Source organism: Styela clava, chromosome 5 (genome assembly GCF_964204865.1).
Source record: "Styela clava chromosome 5, kaStyClav1.hap1.2, whole genome shotgun sequence".
In the NCBI taxonomy this organism is placed as follows: Eukaryota; Metazoa; Chordata; class Ascidiacea; order Stolidobranchia; family Styelidae; genus Styela; species Styela clava.
In genome coordinates this window covers 11,527,675-11,542,409 of record NC_135254.1, presented here as the reverse complement: position 1 = coordinate 11,542,409, position 14,735 = coordinate 11,527,675, and the positions used below count along the sequence as shown (strand labels likewise).

Here is a 14,735-nt window from a genome sequence, read left to right as displayed (position 1 = left end):
ACTAGAATCATTTAACTACCTCACCCAAGTTGCAATAAATCATGCGAGCTACACTAAACCAAAAAGATTCTGATTCTCCCAAAAAATTGTAGTTTTTCATGGTCAGTGGTTGCTTTCAACAGTCAAATTCAGAGTGAAGGTATGTAAAACACCCAAAAAAAAATTATCTCAGTAGATTATCGACACTTTAAGTTGGAAAATTGCAAAACAGAAAGTGAATTCAAATTTAACTATGATAGTATATCATAATTCCCTTACCTATAGACAGCTCATCTTTAGAAGCTAACTTCTTGGGTCTACTATTCTCTGTTGAATCAAATGAAGAATGTTTTGCCTTCTCAGATTTATTGTCAGGATCTTTTTCCCACACAGACAATGCTTTTTTCTCAATATTATACACCTGTACAGAAAATGGAAGGGAATGTTTTAAGGGTGGGAGCTTTGCTTTGTAATTGATGCAGTATTACTCATATGCTTTGGCTATGTAATACTTAACACCTATTTTTTCAAACATATTATAAACTATTCGAACTGTATAAAACCAATGGGTTACGTATACTAACTTCACAATCAATATTTTTATTTAACTTCGAATTTAATGACTGTAATATGAAAAAAAAATACCTTTTTCTCTTCGTTGTCGAGTTTCTTCTTCCAAGCTATTAATTGTTCTGCTTGTTTTTTTCTTTGATTCAATCTTTGTTCACGTTTTGTCAATCTATGTTCATCCAACACACCAGGAATTTGTTTCTTTAGTTTCTTCATAAGCACGGAAGACTACGAATGAATAAAAATTTGTTGGGAATAAAATATATCCCTAAAATAAATCTATTTTTCGGTTTGATTAATTTATTCCATTCGGAATTAGAACTATTATTTCAAAAAAAAATTCCTAATTTCCTAATTTTCATTTAATGGTATGTTTAGTTAAAGATATATTCCTAAAATTCATAAAATAATATAATATAAATTTATACCTTTGATACCGTAATCTTATTTTATCCATTCCGAGAGATTTATTTGGAACCAAAAAAGCTGTCGCGAAATGGGCTGGGACCAAATCCCCTAAAAGGTGAAGCAGTGACCAACAGTACACTGACCTTTCTTCTATAATTGCGTAGCTTATTAAACAAAATGATTCAGACGATATGTCAGTTCAATGGTATATCATTGAATTGATTTTGCAAAAGGATGATGCATTAGGATAAATTTATTAAAATTATCCAATTAAGCTCAAACCGAACATAATTATATTACAAATATACCTAATTTTGGAATATATTCGAATATTCAATTTAGTTTGGACATTCTTAGTATAATAAGTATCACAGAAACGATTAATTACCGTTGACGAGGTATCTAGCTCCGAGTTACTCTCACTGACATCTTCTAAATCTGGTGAATTAGACAGATCAATATTGGGAACTGAATTATTTAAAGCCAGATTACTTTCTTGTGATTTCGATTTCACTTTTGCAATTTCACCATCCAGCTCCTCTTCTAAAAATAATAAAAACACAGGTTCCACCTCAATCATGATGCAATAAATGAAAAATATCTGCTTCTTCCAAAAATAGTGCGTCATATATATCATTGGCTGCTAACCTAGGACCTTGTACGATGTATATAAAAATATCATATAACATTATGTATATGTGCAACTAAGTCATCGACATCTCAGTATGAGATGAGTCTTTCAATACAAGCAGTTCGAGTTTCAATTTTCGACAAGTCAGAGTCATCAATTGAAAAGGCCATATATAAGGCTTTTCAATTAAGACACTACATAGCTAACACATAAAATCATTATACAAGTCATGACTCAGATCACGTAGCCTATTACAACCTAGTTTCATAGTCTAAATGGCTAAGTACAGTGAGGTCGAAGGAAAAAATGATCCAAGTTGAGAAAATCAGAATTGAGTATACCTAAACCATTGCCGATTCTCAACCGGTTCAAACTGTAGAATTTCCAGAAATATTAATTGACTGATTACACTATATGGCCATAATTACCAGCATCAGAGATATAATATATCTATTAGTAAAGAATGAACAGAGAATTAGGTGATACCAAAGGAGGCTTGCGTACTTAATGCTTAAATTATGATCACATGAGAAATATATTTACCAGCTGCTCGTAATTTAGCTCTTCTAGCTGCATTTTCCTTTTGTTGCTGTAAAAACATCTTTCTTTCATGACTTGCAGCCTTGGTGACAGCTGGAGAAAAAAATTGGTTGCAAAGCATTTATTTATGCCAATACAAATACAAAGCTTTCCAGTCAGTAAACATTTAAAGTGATTGCGAATGTTATATACCAGGGATGGCGAACCACTGCCCCGCAAGTCACGAAGTGACCCACCGCGTTTTATTCGTGACCCGCCAAGGCACGAATAAAATAAAATGCTAATATAACAGTGATAAAAATTGATCAAACCGGCCTTAAATTAATCTAACAATAACTGAACTATTATAATGTACCGTCAGTTTGGTAGCCAGGGCTGCGATCGCTCATATTCAAATTGTTAATTTTCGGGCCGGTATGGTAATTTTCAAAACTCCTAATCTGGATGCTGTGTCTGCACTCTGCATCGCTGTGTAACGTTATTCAGCTATTGGTTCTGAGATCGTTTATGACATAACAATGCAATTGATCTGTTTATTTCTCGCAACATCTCGTCTCTTTCGGGGGTCCATTTGCAGACTGTTTTAGGGATTATACGAGAACCAGGTGCTACTTTGCAGTTTATTAGTTTCTCGCCTACAATGCGGTTGAGAAAACAAAATCTTTCAGACTTGAAATAAAAACCTAGAAATCTGAAATAACAATGGGGTGGTACAAAATGCCCTAATGTGGTTGAAAGCTGATCGAAAAATAAAACACTATCAAAATGGAATTTCCTCCAAACCCTTTGGAACCGTAAAATAATTTGCCGCATCATCCTAAACGTTTTCGTTAACTCATATGCCTGTTTTCGTACTCTAATTTCATAAAATCGAGAGCCATAAAAAGTCCCTGATAGAAGTACTGCATAAATAAAGCCCAAAACTACACCAAGGGAAGATAAGATTTGTTTCGGAAGTTTCCTATAGATATAAACATTGATTATATATCTGTGACCCACTCTATTCTGTTCCACGATAAAAATATATTTTTTGACCCATTCATTGAAAGAGGTTCGCCATCCCTGTTATATACTAACCTTTCAATTTTTTGATTTCCGCAGTTTCAAGTTTTAATCTGAGTAATATTGCTCGTTGTTTTTTCTTGATGGGAGGCATCTTGTCATCGTCACCTTTGTTTCGAACTTGTTTTTTAACTTGTTCCAACCACGACAATTCTGTCTCAGATTTTTCCTGTACAAGAAGATAGGTCAATTGAGTCTAAGATGTTCAACATACACAACCTAAAAATCAAACCAATCTACAAAATTACTAAAAATTATTCGTTTGCTTCAGACTGTGAGTTCGTCGCCAAAAGGGCGATCTGTTCAATTCTACCTAATTTACTGTATACATAGCATGAAAAGTCATTGTTTTCTCTTAACGATTCAGAGCACATAAAACATACATTATCGAAGATTTTTTATTCATTTAGTGTGTGCTGATACATTGGCGAATGGGAGTAGTGGCATATCTAGGGTATGGCAGCCACTGGTCCGTGCCACATGTGTCATTCAGAGCGCAAAAAGGTTTAATAGTAAAATCTTTCAATAAAATATTTTCAATTTGGAGCAATTTAAATTAAACTCGTATTTTACTTTAATAATAAATTGTCAGTCAACGATGAAGTGGACAAAATTTCAAACTGTGCCTTGGGCGCCATTTGTGGTGATATGCACGTCGTATTTGATATTTTAGTTTCAATACATGTTTTATTGCCCGAAAGAATTTCAGCGTTTCATTATATAACCTTTTGAAAATGCTAGGGTTTTCAATAAACATTCTTTTCATGATACAGAAAAGACCTCTTAACAACAATAAGCTTGGTGATCATCGAATATACACAATACAAAATATCACCTTGATAGCTCTTTCTCTAAGTTTCAACATAGCAGCTTGATGTTTCGCTCGAACTTCTTCTTCCAACATGTATTGACGAACCATCTGATCCATGAAATGAACAAATTCATTATCAGTTCCACCAGGTAACGAAGATCCAATATTGAAATCATCCAATCCTTTAGTTGCTCCACCACGGAAAGCTGAATAATTTAAATCAACTCATGAAGTATTGGTCGTTAAAACTGTCACGGTGGGTTAAACTTCACAAGCAATTGCTCATCCATTTCAAGCTAATAAAACAATGCTAAAGATGCATTTAAAAAAGTTTATGTGTAGCTCTCGATGTGTTAGTGGTTACTTCGCCTTTAATTTGAGGGTTTGTAACTTTGTTTGAAGTTTTATATAAACAAGTAAAAACCGAACTAAAGAAGTTTCCATTTTCCCAAATCGCTATATTGGATGAATAGATGGTTGAATAGATGGTTATAACATAGAGGAATAATAGTTAATATGACCTGCAGAGAAATTTGCAAAATTTGTTAATCATCAATTGTCATCGTGATTGATTCATAGAGTGCAAAATAATCGATAAATAGATAGCTTAGATTTATAAAGTTATTAGAAGCTGAATAAGCCTGACTTGATGAAAACATTTAATTTAATTTAACATTTAATTGCACAACATTTTTCAAAAGGAGTAAATCATTCCTTGCGAAATATTTTGAACATTCTGACAAACCCACATTTTTGTCTTGCAGATGATAATAATTGCTCATCTGAAGATAAATCAGATTTATCTAGTGAACCAGTTCCACGTCTACGCTGATGTCTGCGATGACTTTCTGATGGCACAACAACACGGCGTGAGATTTCTGCAATTTCATCTTCAGTAAGTGCTTCATCGAAACGAAGAGACGTGTCACTGCTGTCAGAAGTCTGACCTGAAGATGTGAAACAATGAAACAAAAAATCTTGGTTTCTAGTTAATATTCAATTTCAGTGCAAACAATAATCGATTATAAACTGACTATTTGAAATTTTAAAAATTTGGAACACTTATATAAAAAATTGGCTGATATTAATAAATGAATATACCTGCATCACTTTTCCGAGCTTTGCTTGCTTTTCCAATATCAGAATGAATACTGCTTTGGTTGCTCTGATCCATGATATCCTCAGTAATTGACCTTTCGATAAATAAAGTGTTTTTATTAAAAGAAGAATTTTTTCAACAAAATATGTGTTTGTTTTTTTTAAGAAAATATAAAAAAGAAATTTTATGTTTGAACCAGTAATACTGAAATAGATTTTTAGGTTGAATGACAGAAACAGTCAGTTTGACAGAAAGTTTTTGATCGAGGCAAATCCAATATTCAAATTTGGTGATATTTGATATAATAAATTCTTGATATTGGGAAGAATCTAGACTGGATCTTCATTTAAATATATCATTATAAGCAATCAAAATCCTATAGCCAGACATAAAGTACACTTATTATTCAAAAAAAAGTATTCAAGTTATGTTTATCTGAAATGTTCTCCTTACTGAATCCAATTTCTAAAAATTCACAATTATCTCAGCAATGTCTTCTGTCAAACACGACACACTTTTATAAATATATTCAATATTCCATATTTGAAAAGATTATCGGAGAAAAGTATTTCATGGCAACTTTCATGGCAATTATATATACCTCTTAATGCTCAAAATTACTCATTTAACGTATTTTTGCCAAGTTGTAGATATTGAATATTTTATCTCTCAAATTTAGGTCAACATTATTTATCACTAAAATTACCAACCTATCAGAGCTGTCTTGATTTTCTTTCTTTGAAGAAAGAGTTTTGTCCAAATCAAGTTTATCTTGACTCCTGGCTGAAAATATTTCTTCTGTAATACTAGATTCTGTATCACTGTCGGACCGATGAATGATACGTTGTTTTTGCATGTTTTTAATCCGAGGAGAATACGATTTCTTATCTGAAATCGAATGCATATGCATTGAAGTAAACTCAGACGTTAGAAAGGTTTCCCTTTTTTTCTTTGTATTTAACACTAGCACAATCAAAAGTCTGAAAAATTGCGGATACACAAAAAAAAATTTCCACCATAGTCAATAATTTTACCGAAAATAAAATATAAAATAATTTTAAAAAACTGTTAAAATACTCCAATAGAAAAAATGAATCACCTTTTCTGATAGAAGCTACTTTCATATGTTCGTCAAGGTCTTTATCAGTTCTTGTGTTATTGCTGAAAAAATTACAATCAACGTTTGAGATACAAAGTATAAAATATAAGATCATAGTTATCAGCCCAATCTATGCTCTGAAAATAGTTTTTTAATTAAGTATTCTAATTTAAAAAAGACCTCAACTTAAAGTAGCCTATTAATCTCCATAAATAACAATGAAAAAAAAAGAAGATAAATTTGAATAAGTATATATAATTCAATTAACATGTGGGTGTTAGCTTTTTGGAAAAAACACTACAATTATTACAGAAGTGTCTCAATGATAACATTATAAAACCCGATGCATTCAGATCAATAGTCAAAATAAGAATACAACAAAACTTCATCTCGATAAATATTTTTTTAAATGAGTCTAAGAAAGAGGCAAAGACATACCAAAATAATTAATAATGATCGTTCAAAAATATAATACAATGTTCCACGCTAACCTGATTGATTCAGAAATAGAGTATGAATCTGCTTTACTACTTCTAGATGGAGACGTAGAATTGCTGTCAAAATAGTCAGAAATTTTCTCTTCGCTTCTTCTTGATCTCATTTGAGATTCCGAAGTTCCATAATATGATCCCTAAATCGGGGTAAAACATAAAAAACATTATAGATAACATAAAATCATCAATCCACAATGAAATTAAGTTAAAAAATTCACGAAAAATAAATAAACCAAAACGTTCAAACCACGTAAAAAACCCGAACCCTAAAATATTAAGATTATTAACAAAAACAGAGAGGAATCGTCAAACAGATGGACAGAAAGGTCAGAGGTCATATAACAGTGTTCCTGTGTGCTGTGAAAGTGTTTCCACGAATCAAAAGAAAAGAAAATTTTGAGATGCAACTTCGGATTTCAAAAGATTTATTGAAAATCAAAAAAAAATAAAGTAATAGCATTTTTGCGGCTCATCCCATTTTTCAAGCACTGGTATAGGAAAGCAATTGGCTTATTAGTCACAAAAAAAGCGTAATTTTTCAACAACAACAACCTCAGCAAGAACAACAAATCAGCAAAACAGACCGTTAATATACAAACCTGAGACTTCGATGGTTTCATTTTTAATTTTTCCTCAGATTGTTGTCTCTTTCTTTCTGCTTCAAGCGCTTCTTCCTTCGCTTTGATTGTTATTTTTTCCATTTCAACTTCATGTTCCAACTGTCGAGCTTTCATTAACTGAGCCAAAGAAACAGTTTCTTGCTGCGCCTGACTGACATGCTGGGTTCTTTCTACGCCAACAATATGCCGTAACGACTCTTCGATCGCCTCTTGATAATTCAGCTCCGCTGTTAATTTAAGTTCTAATGCTGCTGGAGAGAATTTTTTCTCGGTATCCAAAACAGGCATCGAAGTTTTGATTGGAATTACAGGTTGTATTGGTTCCATTGAAACATCAGATTTTTCAGAAGAAAATGAAATTGACTTTTCTGGACGTGAATTTTCTTTGTTTTCTGGAACCTGGTTAAGTTAAATGTATATTTGGTTGTTTATGTGAAAAAATTATTAACATTATAACTACCCGATGCATACATGCAGTGAGAGTAACGGCTTGGTTCTTATGATGTGAAAATTTTTATAAAAAGAAAGGTCATTATAAGAATTCTAAATTACTTAGCACTAATTTTTAAATGTGTTCACGTTTTCTATTTTTAAAATCCAAGTATTGACAAATTTGAAATTCGAACAAGGATTAGAATTCAAAGTTGTTGAATTGACAGATGTTAACTTTTAGAGCATATTTTCAACCTACCTTCTCTTCAAATATATCCTGTGAAGTACTGCTTTTTAATTTTGGTATAACAGATTGATCTTTATCCACCTTTTTCAATTCCATTTCACTCATTTTTCGTGGTTTTGACGAGTCTTCCGAGGTTGATGACAAAGATTCAGAATCATCATGTATTGTATCATCTATGTGAGGATATTTATCTGTTCTTGAACTTGCTGTTTCAGATTGTTTGTGTGAGGTAGATAACATGGGTGCAGAGGAAGACTGGTTTGGAGGTTGTAGTTCACCTAGATAAAAAGAAGTTTTGCTATTTTCTAAGTACAATTTTCAGTCGATAATCTTATTATATATACCAGGGATGGCCAACAAATCAATCGTACACGATCGTGATCGATCGCCGCAACTCAAGCAGTCGATCGCGATGTCGAGTGAATTCAATGAAATACCCAAAAAATTGCCTTGAACCAGTTGTGGGTTTCAAACAGAAAGAATACAGTACTGTGCACGAAAATCGATCCTACAATAACTTCTGCAGCATTCAATACACATGTCCGGTAAAGCAGATTTTCGAATTTCTATGAGCGATATGCCCACAAAACACCACAATAAATCACTCACTTTTCATAGAGGTATCTGGTACAGATTGTACACTTTCTTTAGCTCTAACGTTGCTTTCTTTATCTTTGTTCTTTTCCTTGTTACTACTCTTCAAAGCTTTGAGATATTTACTTGTAAACAGATTAACAACACTGTATTTATCTCCTCCTGTTCGTTCCCAGGGTGGTTGATCTTTATTCACAGGAGAAACTGGTGTTGTTGGTGATTTAGGGAAGATAGAACTTTTCAAATCTAAGAATAAATGATTTAATGTGTTATGTTACTCCAATAAGTGTAAAAGATCTGTGCAAAATATTTATCATAGACATGAAAGCGTAAATAAGAATAAACCATATCATCCTCGTACCATCCTCAAAACATGAGCCGAGATTAAAACTCAAAATGATGGTTGTCATACACATGATCACTTGCGACTGGACTACCATCATGAAAATATGACGTTCGTTCGCAAAAATTCATCAGCTAAAAAGCCACACTGTCGCACAATTTTCAAAAATTGGCAAAATGTAGATAGAGCTAAAACAATGGATTCCCAAATAAATATGAAAAATAGAAAAGGAATAGCCAAGTCATCTAAGCCTGGTTATTAGACGACACTGGTAAGTGAGCACACCTTTTTTCCAGATAAAAATATTCAAATTATTGCATTAGATGATATGCTAAATATAACTGATGTATATCATCATCATGATTTGATTATTTTAAACATCCCTGTAAAGCTATAGAATTCATTCTTTTTCACAAACGCATGAATTCTATAGCTTTACAAGTATGCCTAAAATAATCAAATCTTGATATACATTCACGCTTTTTCACAAATTGACTTGCCCACCTGTTAACAAGTCATGTTCATTTTTTCTTGAAGTTGATCCGAAAATATTCGATTGAATTTCTTTTTCTTCAAATGGAAGTGGTTGAGGATCAGATACTGCATATTCTTTACTTTTCATTTCTTTCAGAATTTCTTCCACAGAACGTAGCTTTAGAGGAGTGTTACGTTCTTGGGATAAATCACTTTTTGAAGATCTGGAAGAACCTGAAAAAGTGAATCAAGCTGTTAGACCCTCATAGCTCATCAATTTTTGAGAAATATACAACATGTTACATTCTAGACATTTAACTTTATTCTTGAATCAAGTCAGCTCCTTAGCAGTATGATCGTCCAAAAAGGATCAAATATTTTGTAAAAAAATATTTGAAACTTAATAATTTCATGTTATCAGAGATTCAGCTCAATTGCTTTGTAAACCATACAGCATTTTCACATCGTCAAGATGATTTATATGGAACTGCAATATACTGCATAGTGCATACTTTGACTGCTGCTGGCTATCTGTTCTTCCTGATCAGCTGAAGGTGACAGCGGTCGATCATTTCGCAATCCTTCAGTTGTTAACCTCCATTCATCAGGAAAAGAACTAAAAATTGATAACATTTGTTAAGCATGTCCAAATATCTTGTAAAATAAAACTGGACTAGATGAGAAGTAATGGGGCATCAGGAAGATCTGTATTACCGAATTATTGTCTTACAATTTGTATACCCTGGATATAGTAGTTAGATCGCAAAGAGAATAGAATATATCTGTTAACTGAAAAAATATAGTTCTATCAATATATTAGGCCCAAAGCCATTGTCCTTTCTTACACAAAATAAAATAATCAAAATCGAAAAATTGAAAATTCAAGAAAATCAATCTCAATTTTTGATACTCTTAATATGATGAGAAAATAAAATAAAAAATGTATGAAACTTCAATTTACAGGAATGTTACCTTATTGGACTTTTGCTTCTAAATTCTGAATTAATTTTAAACAATGTTGCTTCATTTTCAGATTTCTGTTTTTGCACAGAATCAACATGCCTATGAAGATCAGATACACCCGGAAGCTCTACTTCTTGAAAATGTTCTTTACGAAATGGACTGTCAGGAACATCAACTCCAATATGGATGCTGCTGACTGGAATAGAACTGGAACCACTGAAATAAAGTATTGAAAGGTGTAGCACCAATAAGAGAATTCTTGATGTGCATTTCAAATGGAGCTTCTAAAGCAGTGGCTCTCAAACGGTGGGGGAGCATAAACAATTTTTTGAGGAGCCGTGAAGCTGATTGAAAATAAAAATATTTCTTAGATTTGATCTTGCCTGCCTTGGTTTGGATATATACATTTCTTTATTATGTACACATATTTTCAACATGCTTTTTGAAAAAAAAAACATAATTTCGCCTTACTATCTGTTATTTGTAGCTTATTTTATTAAGCTAGTTATTTTTGAGGTGGGGCGCGAGACCTGACAAATTCTGAAAAGGGGGCGCTGCTTTTGAGAACCACTGTTCTAGTGGGTCAAACTGATTTAGAGTGAGGACCCCCCAATTTTAGAAAGCGTAGCCACAAGTGAAACGATGCCCACAATGATATCAAAAATGAGCGAAAAGCTCACATGAACATGCACAGATAAACATCACAACCATAATATAAGGTGCTTTTTTAATAATTTTAGCATTGCGTAATGTAATTATTCAAAAAACATGATTTCCGATTTTAGAGATCTCTTTAACATGGTGTGGCATGCAAACTGATATCTTTTATAGTCCACAAATCTATCGGAGTTGTTTCAATGTCTTGTGAAAAGTGCGATCAAAACTTGACAAATACGGAAGATCTTACTGTTTTCATACCATAAAAATATTCATTATTGATTATTTAAAGAATAAACTTTTAAAAAAGCCTACATTCTTTCTGGTGACCATGCATTTGTAGGAGGTATAGAGGGATAACGAGGAGATCTTCTTAATATGGCATCAACATCTTGAAGACTTGTTTTCACCGGCACAAAAGGTTGTTCCACTAATCGTTTCGATTCCACATTTATCCTTTCCTGAAGTGACTCAGCTTTTGCTTTTAAAGCTGCTATTTTTTCACAGCGTAATCTCTGTTTTAAACCTGAAAAAAAAATTTAGTTTTCAGTATCCCTCACAAAGTATGGAAGTCATTTAACAAGTCCAGGAAGGGATAAAGGGTTGAACAAAATGTTATTTAGAATTTAGATTGGCACATTTTTTAATTTAGTAAAAAAGTGTAAATAGGATTCTGTGACATCAAACGGGTAGTTGAAAAAATATCCCAATAACAACATTAAATTTTTTCTGGCTAATATGAAGTAAACTTTTCAGTAAGCATACTCCTGAAGGGAGGCAATTAATGAAATAATCTAAATCAATCATGATTGAAAAATCGAGCACTCATTTACAAAAGATTTTATGAAGCAATATCACTCTGGCCTGCCCCCAGTGTATAACATGTATAACGTTTTCTGATTCGTGAAGTAAACGCAGTACTCTGAAACAACGATTTTTATTCTGATAATATCCTACACTCCGGTATAGAAATCAAGGGTAGAGATATTATTACAGTATCTAGGTATCTCCTAGAATGACAATTACAAAATACCAAAAACTGATATTTTTTCGTTATAAACCTCAGAAGAGCACTGGTACAAAGCAAATCATTTAATAAAAGATCTTTTTTGCACAAAAAATTGTCACAGTTATTATTGCCAAACAAGTGTCAGATAATTCGGAGTTTATAATTCAATTTTGCAAAAGAGCTTTTCAATTCAATATAATATACCTTGATCATGTAATCTTGGAACAAAATTGTCAGGAGGATCGGTAATTTCAACTTCATTTGTACCTTTTCCAGAAAACTGAGTATCTAAATCTTCAATAGTAAGGTTGGCATGAACTTCCGGTTCACGATGAGCGTTTTCAAACGAACGCGATTTGGTTCCAAGTGACATTGGAACAGGTACATCATCTCTTAAATATTGGTCGAGTTTTTGCATAAATTCCGAAGCTGTGTTAGATGAACTAGGCATATTGGAATTTGGAATGTTATTGTATTCGAAATGTTTATCAGGTTCTTTATTTGGTACTTTGTATGAGTTTGTAGATTGTGTTGTACTTGGTCGATATTGATCGAGTTTTTCCATAAGTGCTGACATTCTTTCGTCAAACTTAGATTGTCTGAAATAAGAGGTTCAATAAATGTTAACGATGGTATAGTATTATTGAAATTGCCAGATCAAATCAACAGACTAAGCTACCAGTAATGCAAAAATGAAAATTAACTCTGATCAACAATTTGTTGAACACTGGTATTCATGGTTAATTTTATTGAGATTTGAGTAACAACCCCTGGATGTCACTGCCAGATGCCAGAATACTGCTCTGAATATCATTGCATAATTTTGATCATCTGATTCTGAATAATAGCTAACTTAATTATAAATAAAAATCCTAAAAAATTAATAAATATTCTTTAAATAAAGAGTCTTGCTCAGAGTGAAAAATCTCATGTAATAGCTAAATTTTATGATACCCTTGTACATTCTGTTCATTTTCTTCGTTTTCTTTGTCACTGTCATCTTCTTTGACAACCCAATCACCAGCAACGTGTTCATGTGTTGATTGTTGTTTTGATAGTTGACCTGCAAAAAAACATTTTGCATCCGAAAATTTAAGTCCTGTTGTTGGACAAATTTAATATACCATATTATCTAACCAAATCAAGAATATCTGTTTTCAGAGCAGAGCAAAAAAACATGAAAGGTATTATTAAATGTGGAATAGATATTTCAAAGGGAACTAAAAAATAAACTGTTGATATGATTTTATTATACCTTGGAATGTCCAATATATCGAATTTGGGATTTAGGGAATAATTGAGAATATTTTAATATAAAAAAAAGTTTTTTGAGCCTCGGATGCCTGGTAATCAGAGATTTACTTAACTTCTGATCACAGTAGAAAATGGTCGCCCTCCAATAAACACTTGTTACTTAATTTGCCAATATAACCCAACTTTAAAATGGCAGCAAATTCAAACATTTTATAGTGTCGATTTATTTCATGTAAGCTTGCATTATTTTATTACAAAATGTTAAAAATCCAACAAGACAACAATCAATTCTCTTTTTCATATAACACCCAGCAGAAATAGTGTCAAACATTACAAAAATATTTCAAAGCACCTAACCGAGAAAAGTATATGGCGCAATGAGTAACTATCTCTTTACATACTGCACAAGGCCCTTGGCTGTTGTTACCTAACCACCACCTTAGACAATGTTTATGGTTTGCCATTCAATCTTTCCATCACGTCATATTTTATTCACTAAAATTAATATCAAACAAATTACCTCCAGAAGCCATTAGTTTCCTCTTAGCAGATGCAGCTTCCTTTTGCTTCCGATACAATTCATCCAATTGCTTTTGTTTCTTTTCATAGGCATCTTTGTTTGCTTTCCTTTCTTGACTTTGTTTTCTTTTGCGATCTGCTTTCTGTTTTGCAATATATTGTTGCACCTGCAAAACAAAAATTTTGGCATTAACAAGAAAGTGATTTTCATATACATGAACAAGAAGTGGGATGACTGCTGCAATGATAGCAAAAGTCAAATATAAAAAAGTATTGTGCCAACTGCCATATGAATATATGCCAATGAATTATAAAAACCAGCAATTTCGTAAAGACAGTATAAAAACATAATAACTCCACTTACCTCACTTTGATCATAATGTCTAGTTTTTTCCATTTTAATCTTGGAATCACCTGAAACTAAAAGAAAACAATGAACGTTATAATAAAATTTCTCTGTAATTTATTCCATGTCTTGCAATTAATTTAGGTTAACAATAATCGAAATGGGCTTAAATTATGAGGAAAGATTTCAATGCACAGTGCTGAATAATACAAGAAATGTGTGAATTCTAAAAAAAATTGCTTTTAGATAATTTCAAGTTCAGTTTGCATAAAATAATTTTTTATTTGTAATAATACCAAAAAAGTATCACTCTTCAAATATCTCAAATACTAAAGAATCAAATACTAAAGTGAGTTACAATCAAAGCCATGAATGGAAACCAGAAACTACTATTCGTGGATACATTCTAAAATATTATTTTCAAATATGGAATATTGAATGTAGTCTAATCTAGTGAGTCATGTTCAACAGAGAAAATGTGGAAAATATGCAATGAGATTGAATTTGGATATGCAGTAAGCATGGAAAGATTGATAGAAGTGAATTTGTTGGTTGGCTCCCTAATTTTTTTTTTAGTTTTCAGA

General features: G+C 32.3%; 1 protein-coding gene across 2 annotated transcripts in view; it reads right to left on the bottom strand.

Moving 5' to 3' along the window:
- Nucleotides 1–14,735, bottom strand: part of LOC120344699 (centrosome-associated protein 350-like) — a 41,696-nt gene that overhangs the window by 18,417 nt on the left and 8,544 nt on the right. For both annotated transcript variants that reach the window (XM_078112371.1, XM_078112372.1), the window contains exons 11-32: nt 14,170–14,225; nt 13,807–13,972; nt 12,987–13,095; nt 12,237–12,631; nt 11,339–11,549; nt 10,376–10,582; nt 9,916–10,019; nt 9,434–9,637; nt 8,602–8,832; nt 8,005–8,270; nt 7,293–7,712; nt 6,691–6,830; nt 6,200–6,261; nt 5,811–5,988; nt 5,103–5,194; nt 4,751–4,948; nt 4,026–4,207; nt 3,206–3,359; nt 2,132–2,221; nt 1,346–1,500; nt 625–777; nt 259–400 (exon numbers count right to left, since the gene is read on the bottom strand). In XM_078112371.1, coding sequence (XP_077968497.1) covers nt 259–400; nt 625–777; nt 1,346–1,500; nt 2,132–2,221; nt 3,206–3,359; nt 4,026–4,207; nt 4,751–4,948; nt 5,103–5,194; nt 5,811–5,988; nt 6,200–6,261; nt 6,691–6,830; nt 7,293–7,712; nt 8,005–8,270; nt 8,602–8,832; nt 9,434–9,637; nt 9,916–10,019; nt 10,376–10,582; nt 11,339–11,549; nt 12,237–12,631; nt 12,987–13,095; nt 13,807–13,972; nt 14,170–14,225 — 3,915 coding nt within the window. The remainder of the gene's footprint in view (nt 1–258; nt 401–624; nt 778–1,345; nt 1,501–2,131; nt 2,222–3,205; nt 3,360–4,025; nt 4,208–4,750; nt 4,949–5,102; nt 5,195–5,810; nt 5,989–6,199; nt 6,262–6,690; nt 6,831–7,292; nt 7,713–8,004; nt 8,271–8,601; nt 8,833–9,433; nt 9,638–9,915; nt 10,020–10,375; nt 10,583–11,338; nt 11,550–12,236; nt 12,632–12,986; nt 13,096–13,806; nt 13,973–14,169; nt 14,226–14,735) is intronic.